We start from the raw sequence: 8,358 nt of genomic DNA, 5'->3' as shown, positions 1-8,358 counted from the left end.
TTGTGTTACATAATCGTCCTTCCTACGTCATGAATCTCATTCAAAATCATGAAGATCGGCTTCACGTCTTTACCATTAGCATTTGTCGCCATAATTGGTAGCCAATGCTTACATGTGTAGACAATACATGTCAGAAAATGTTCCAAAAGAGTTAGCTACGTTCACCAATGGGCATAACAAATGATATGTGTTGGTTGATAACTTGTTCGTTTACGCTGATCGTTGGTACAGTACAATGTCATATAAATTGAAATTCACAAACGCAAATTGGAGCCAATTCTTTCATGATCCGTAGAAAGATCAAGCACCTTCCAATAACTACAAAACTGATGGAAATAATACTATATGTGACAGTGCAATAACTACTCAACATTTCCTTTATTCTTTACTGCATATCTCACCTAACGCATGTATGTTTGTAAGGTATGAAAAAACAAATAAACAACAAATATGATGAATCTGACACTGTGAGATTAAACGGTTAGGGAAAAGAAGTGCTAAAAACCTAAATATTGAAAGAAAAATTGTTGTTCTTTTTCCTGAAAATTATATAAATGAATCTTAATAAATAAATCAACTCATGTAAATATATGAAAGTAATTCCACTCGATTTGAGAAAAATCACAGTTAACTGCAAATTATTCTCACTGCTTCGATGAGACGCGATGTAGGATTTTGACGTTTCGTCTATTAAGTAAAGTTATTTTAGTTAATTAGTTAGTTCATGTCATCATGCAAAATTAAGTTCATGAAATGTAGATTCAGGATTTTGACACGTTGTCATTTATTAAAATACCTGAATTTGATGTATGTCAATCAATGTGTTTCCGAGATAAGATTGGCTGACAAGTAACCAAAGAGGGTGATTATACTATATCAGGTTGAGGGATGGTGGCTGGGCATAAATAGAGAGAAGGTTTATACAAAGAAATAATAATAGAGCGAGGGACGATGGCGGAAGAGGAACATGTTCGATAAGTCCATCCAATTTCACCCCTGTAAATAATAGAATACCCGTCACCCACCCACTGTCATGAATATTCAATTTCGTTCGCAAAAATGTGCTTAAAAAGCGGAAGCTCAACCGTTGTTAGTTACTCATCCGTAGAAGTCCAACTTGTATCACCTGCAAAGAAATACAGAAAGTAAGTATTACATTTAATCTAAATATTTGTGATCGAGTTGAACTTTCCTGCAAGTTCATCCTTTCACCGCACCACGTATGTGGCATGGTAGTACGCGAATATTTTGTTTAAAATGTGGAATGGTCGGGTTATATGACGATAAGTTAATTAATTCACTTTTACAAATAGTTGATATTTAAATATTGATAATTGTATAAATATGGTTTCTACGAAGACGCAAACCGTTTTTTTTATTCGGTTCAAATAAATTCCATACACATAAAAAAATGATCGCACAAGATCTATTAGTTCTGTTATGTAGATTTACCGTGCCAACACAAACAATCAAAAAATAATAAATATCAGAAGCTAGTCTTTCAAACTAGACCGGATTGATCTAATGTAGTAATTGTATACATATTTTTCTCTGCAGATATGGCTTCTTTGATAATGATTTTACTGCTTGCAGTACCGGCACTGTGTGACCCATTTCCAGAGCTCGACTTCCCCGGTAAGAAAATATAGTCATAATATATGTCAATATATACTACATTGACGGTAAGTTAAAACTTCCCCCCAACATATCCCGGTGTCTGAATCTTTTATTTAAAAAAACAAAATCAACGAGTAAAAAGATTTAAGATTCAGCTGTTATTAGATATTATTGTGAATGGAGGTATATGATTTATCGAAATCAAGCATGACACGTTTTAAAACGCCGCTGATATTGGCCGGAAAAATACATTAACGAGCAAAAAGTTGAAAACAAAATCCCTGAAAAGACAGTAGTATATGCAATGTGAGTGTTAAATGTGATCTTGATTGAGACTTGGCGACGAAGTGTAGTCAAAGGAGCACTTTGAATGTTCGTAAATTGAGAATATTCAAACCCCTAAAATATCAACTTCTACTCTGACAGGTCTATATCTTTTCTCTATCATAGACTATATATAATAGGTGGCGCAACAATTGAATTGCCATAATCTATAGCATTTGAATCTTGTGTTCAATGTGTAATTCATTGATTCGGTGACAATCCCCCAAGCGCCGATTTGTTCCACGTGTTTTGTTTGGAATCACTCAAATTAACATGTTATATCATTCATTGCTATGCGCAGACGCGTGTAATATTATGTTGATTCACAATAGAGCAGTTATTTTGATTTAATATGATACTATGTCGAAAAACGACGACTGGAGTAAATTTTAGAAGAGAAAGGTAACAGCTACGATGACGGCTCGGGAAAGCAATACCCAACCGAAGTATCATGTTATCTTGATCACATGCTGGAGTAATATCTCTAAAATTGGAGGATGGTGGACACAATTGAATGAATCATGTGTCCATTCACAATAATTAACCCAGAGTTTTACACTAACATCACCAAACTCACTTGTTATATTGTAAAACTGATATATTTTTATGTAACCAAATCTTTTCGGATATTAGTTAGTGTACACACCATTGTCACTTTTTTGCATCACTTCCACTGCGAATCTATTTAAATCAGTTGCACTTTTCAGAGATTCCGTTAATAATATTTAATGTTAATATTTGATTTTCAATTTAAAAAAAAAACATTGCCTACTGCACTAATTCCTCTAATTCCTGTGCGTAAAATATTTGTTGCTTTTCGAGCGTGGGCATTAACTTTGCGAACTCTCATTGGTTGTATGTTGTAATACAAATAATGTTGAAAATCATTATTTGAATGGCATAAATGTATGCAATAAAGTGTATTATCCCACTAACATGCCATGTAGTACTCTACAGATTGGCTGTGCGAAGATCAGTCTGTTAGACTTGAAATTTCTAATCGAGATATGAATGAAAACCTGCTATGGCTATATGTGATGAGTGTTAGACCCGTTTCAAAGGTATATAGGGAAATGAATGACATTATTATTCAAAGTTAATTAGTTTCTGTATGTGTTAATGCATCAATACCAACACTTAATATGCCACGTTACAAAAATACGTTGTCTAGTCACGAAGAAAAGAAATGTGTACATTGGAATTCATCTTTTTGTCAATCAAATAATAGATATCTTGACACATTATATGCAATAAATTACACCAGAATTCTTCTTACCTTTTTCAGATATACAATATCTAGGTTGTTTTAGAGAGTCACATGGCCCTGTTGTTAGAGCGCTGCCAGTGCCTCACGGAATGTTGACGGGTGGATGTATTTTCGATAGATTTGTTCAGTGCGCAGGCAAGGTTATAAATCATGGCCACGATGTCTTCGGATTTAAAAGAGATGATAAATGTTATTCTGGTGACAATGCCGCTGATACGTATGACATGTTTGGGTATTCGAATAACTGCGACCATGAGGCAGAAGATCAATGTAGTTCGAATTCTCGACATGTGTTTGCCAATGTGTATAAGACCACGTCATGCCAAAAAGAGATGTTCGAAATCTCCTGCAATAATGGTGGCACTATACAGATTGTCGATGGATTCTATGGACGCAATGGGGCTGGGATTTGTGACGATGATGCTGAAGAAGGGGATTTTTGCCAATCTGACGTCACGAATATATTGAAGAAGTTATGCGACGGCGAGACCTATTGCACGAAGAACACCGTTTTCAGTGTGTTTGGTGATCCCTGCAACCACCAACTAAAACACCTTGACATTCGTTATTACTGTAAGTTTGTCAGACATATTAATCTAGGTTATTTCATTTTCGTATACTTTTTAAACGCTCTCAAAAATATCAACCTTATATATATTGGCTATAATTTTTGACTGAACATGTTATATTTATTTTAGGTGGTCACCGTAATCTTCCGCCATTGGATCTAGGTACACCTTCCGTTTTATTTTTATTTGTCGATCTTTTTGTACATGGCTGATAAGATAATTTTGTTCATTGATATTGGAATTAGTTTCCATAATGTCCTCGTAATTCATAATTACTTTAACCAGACATGGTATAACATTGTACACGTTACTGAAACTTTGTTAACAAGAACACCAGTAAAATCCAGTGAATGTGTGCTGTGGTTAACAATAAAACATCTTATTCTGATTCATTTGAAACACCATGGTTGTCGTGAAGCATTCGTTCACATTTCGTGCAAGTAAACAATATATTATACACGAATTTCATATGTCGCATGTGGCTCAAATCAACAAGGCAACAGTACGCTTTGCAAATAATGAACAATTCCCGATACATTTCCGGTAATAATAATGTTTATGGGATATTATTATAATCACGTCAAGTTCTCTTTTTAGAAGGAGGTGATTTAATTCGTCTTGGATGTTTCCGTGAAGTATCAATAGATGGCGACAGGGCTCTTCCTGATGTAATGGGTGCACTAGATAACGAATGCTCGTCGAATTTACAAATGTGTGCAGACCTTGCTGTGGGTCATGATGTATTCGGAATACGGCCTGCAATAGATACCACCGCGCCGGCAAAATGTTTCTCTGGTGACGATGCGGGTGACAATTATGACAAATATGGTGTTAAAGATAGCGAGTGTGAAGGGTGGAATGCTCGTGAAGTATACGCGTACGTCAAGAGAAGTGTAACATGCCAAAAAGAAATGATGGAACTATCCTGCGACTCTGGCGAAATTCGCATTCTCGAAGCACATTACGGATGGGGAGGTCTTCTTGACGTGTGTGGTAACGAAGTTAATGCGGCGTTACCGTGTGTGGAAGACGTCAAGAATGTAGTAAAAAGGATATGCGAGGGCAAAACGTCATGTAGTAAAAACACCGTCATGAGTGTGTATGGTAATCCCTGTCCGGACGATAGAGCCAAACATCTTGTAGTCACCTATTATTGTAAGTTCATCTACGTGATTTTTGATGATATAACAATAATCAATTCACTAGTGTTCTATGCGGATCTATTACGTTTTTTCCCTGATTTGTAATAATAATCACATTGTGCATTTCACCCAGATATTCACAATATGACAGGTACACAACATAACTTAGATGAGTTAGACAAATTTGCGATTCAACTTGTTAACAATTTCTTTTGTATCTTTTCATCAACATAGGTGGACACCCAAGACTACCATGATCAGTGAGTATCCATTTCTAAATATGTACTATGATGCAGTACATTTGACTGCATGCGTACGTATTGCAGGTTTTGTGACACGTGCCCTCCATCTCTCGAGTGTGTTACAGTTTAACAGCTCAGGCGAACCGTTTTTCTTGTCCAGATTGGAACAAATTCCATCATTGAATACTTTAAATATAGTTCCTCAAATACGTGATATTGTTGCATTATTTATTTTATTTGGCATTTATGCATGAGGCAAACGCGAGTCAGTTTTGCATTCCTTTCTTTAATAGTGTATACGTGACATTCATATGTTTACTATTTATATCGAAATTCCACGGTTACTAAAAGAGACGGTTAGGAAACGCTATTGTTAAAAGGTGTGAATCTGCCTAATCCCTCAAGGATGCGTGTCGCGCTGTGCACGCCCTCTATTGCTTGAGATTTCAAGGCCCACCATTTTGTTTCATTTTTGTGTCGATCACTTGATGATCCGCGAATTTGAAATTTTAAGCTCGTTTTCGATAGAATATCCACGTTTAGTGAACAAGCTCTACGAAGAACCACACGTACATTTCAGATGAGTACTCTTTGTGACTGTGAAAACATTCAGAATCGAGAATCGTCATTTATCGTTTTCACTGTTGTCATGAGAGTAAGCTTGGGTACCGGTAGAAAAAGTGACAAAAATTCTAACCCCTAAGTCACTATTTTAAAATACATTATATTATACAAAATACTACCAAATGAATTTTTAGTATACTACTGTGCGTACTTATGAAGGTTGTGTGCGATTTGGGGGCTTATTAGAGTAAATGTTATCGTTTTTCTTTCGCGTCACTGTATCAGCCATTTTGTTTAAAGTCGTAACACTTTTTTTGTAGACGCCGTAGTAATTGTTGAAAATGTATTCAACATTTTCTGCCAGTTTCATAAAATGCCTGTTTAATTGTTCTTGTCTGTCCTTGTTTCAGTTTTTTGGAAAATTTTTTATGTTGCAATAGTCAGCGTGCCGTTAAATGTGGTTTTAGTCAACACTACAATTTTTGAATACATTGAACTGTCGGTACAACTTTCTAGCAGTCTCTTCGCCAAATCAATTTTTCGAACCCTTTTTAACCGTTCTTAATTTCATTGGAACTGCCTGTTGTTGCATATTTGGTCTGCTTACATGCATTTTGTAGAGCATGGGCGGGTCATTTCAGTTATCTTATCGCACATTTTGTTTATTTCCAACAAAATGTACGTGGTATCATGGCTCCTCATTAAAACTTTCGCCTGGCTGAAATATAAACACTTGTATGGTTTCTTTGACGTCTTTTTTTCTGATCATGTTTTGTTGGTTTTTTTATTTCAGTTTTTTGCCGATCTTGTTATTTAGAAACGAAAATGCCATACAAGACAGGCAAATTTGTATTGAGTTTAAACCGAGCGACAGGTTTTGTCAGGATTCACTGTAACAACTTACACTTTAGTATTACTGAAAGTATCGACAGTGACACAATAAAATGGCGTGCAGTTGTTGATTGTAATGAACTCTGTGGAAAATGACGTCATAATTGTCAACTGTCTACATTTTATGTTAATGATTTATCACAGATTAGTACGTCTTTTGTTTCAAATGTTTACCCGCGACACGCATCCAATGAAAAGAACATGGTTCGTTTCCTAACCGTCTCTTTTAGTAACCGTGGAAATTCTAAGAGTCAGTTGGGTCTATTTATATACAGTTATCAAAATTGACACAAATGTTATATGAATAACAGGACGTGCAATCTCAATTCATTTCTATCTCAAAATCCATACGTTCCCGTTTTATTTTATCAGAAGCGAATAAGACAAACAAAAATATTTTTTAAAAAAATTGAAAAACTAATCTAGTTTGTCGCCCATCGAGTCATAATCAAAACAGTTAAATAATGGTATGAATACCAATGTCAAACTGTACATTTATGCTTACTATAGAACAATGTATATACTGGAAATGAAACAAAATTAGAATATCATAAATTAAACAAAAATACAATAGAAAAAAAATTGTGAATAAATAACAGAACATATGTTTTCATAGGGAACGAGAATAATTTTCTATTTGGGATTTGTTATGTAATCAGGCTTTGCTGGTTTACGGCGAGGTTCAACTTAAGGAAAAAAAAACATGTCTGAAGAAATCTGCATAATAAGTACACCAATTATGCGAAGAAACAATTGTTTGTAGACAATGTCACTGAGAGCAGGGGAACATTCAAAGTGGTTTTATTGTTTTTTTGCAGGCATAATATGGCGTAGTTACACTTCGGATGTATACTCAGAAGACATTATTACCCTCCCAAATAGAAAGGTACATCGAAGACAAAGTTGTTTAATAATGAATATTGGAAATGCTACAGGAACTCAGCGATGACATAGTGAATTACATATTCGCTTAAATTCATTGGATACTGTCCTTCGCCAAAATACTTCATTCATTCAGTAGTTACTTGAATAACTTAATGTACATGTCTTGATGTAGTAAATAAATATAAACATTGCAAGGCAATATATTGTATTTTTTCTCATAGAAAATAGTACATTGTTCACGGGATTTTTTGGCATACAACGTCCGACTCGAGATAAGTGTTCACAGGATAGATTTTCGTCGCAAAATAATCAGCGATTGAGGTACTTTATTAGACTCAAAATGGTGCCACTCAAACCATCAAATAATATATAATAATGTATTCGGCGCATTTTTTATTCCTTTTTAAAAAGAAGATTATGCTGTAAGGCATCATGCATCAATTTTACCAAACAACTTCAGAGCATATGAGGTACCACACACAAATTGTATATGCCATCAATGTATGAAACGTTTGTTTTGAAGTATATACCCCTTTTAGACATCAACAAGCCAGCTCGGCAGGATGTTATAATATTTTTCCTGAGATTCCCCCTACTTCCTATATTAATTGCTCTACATTTAACGTGTATCTATTGTTCCCAACCTTTCCACTTTATGTTCGCTTCTATATTTCCGTGAGAACCAAATAATTGATAAATGTCGGATGTCCATAATAGGTAACAAATTGATTATGGTTTCGCGATTTGCCTCTTTGTCCACCCAAGATGAAAGAAATTATAATTTATTGCCAGCGTCTATTTAAACTGTGTGCAAAAACCAAAGAAAGATTATTCTTGGAGTTGATGCAAGTACGTTG

General features: G+C 35.0%; 1 protein-coding gene across 1 annotated transcript; it reads left to right on the top strand.

Moving 5' to 3' along the window:
* Nucleotides 1–1,096: 1,096 nt before the first annotated feature.
* LOC100378737 (uncharacterized) lies at nucleotides 1,097–7,700 on the top strand. The gene is made up of 7 exons (XM_085495752.1): nucleotides 1,097–1,145; nucleotides 1,558–1,635; nucleotides 3,227–3,781; nucleotides 3,907–3,939; nucleotides 4,375–4,932; nucleotides 5,154–5,179; nucleotides 7,435–7,700. Exons 2-6 carry the CDS (start codon nucleotides 1,560–1,562, stop codon nucleotides 5,174–5,176), a joined length of 1,245 nt encoding a protein of 414 aa, XP_085351878.1. The 5' UTR covers nucleotides 1,097–1,145; nucleotides 1,558–1,559; the 3' UTR covers nucleotides 5,177–5,179; nucleotides 7,435–7,700.
* The last annotated feature ends 658 nt before the right edge of the window (nucleotides 7,701–8,358 follow it).

Source organism: Saccoglossus kowalevskii, chromosome 22, assembly GCF_978046115.1.
Source record: "Saccoglossus kowalevskii chromosome 22, keSacKowa6.1, whole genome shotgun sequence".
Classification (NCBI taxonomy): Eukaryota; Metazoa; Hemichordata; class Enteropneusta; family Harrimaniidae; genus Saccoglossus; species Saccoglossus kowalevskii.
This window is presented reverse-complemented; position numbering and strand designations above follow the sequence as displayed.

Bases quoted from the DNA above. Each gene is read 5' to 3' on its own strand.
- LOC100378737 (XM_085495752.1), top strand. From the start codon at position 1,560: ATGGCTTCTTTGATAATGATTTTACTGCTTGCAGTACCGGCACTGTGT. The intron at 3,940-4,374 runs GTACACCTTCCG...TTCTCTTTTTAG, and splicing joins TCTTCCGCCATTGGATCTAG to AAGGAGGTGATTTAATTCGT. The intron at 4,933-5,153 runs GTAAGTTCATCT...TCATCAACATAG, and splicing joins TCTTGTAGTCACCTATTATT to GTGGACACCCAAGACTACCA.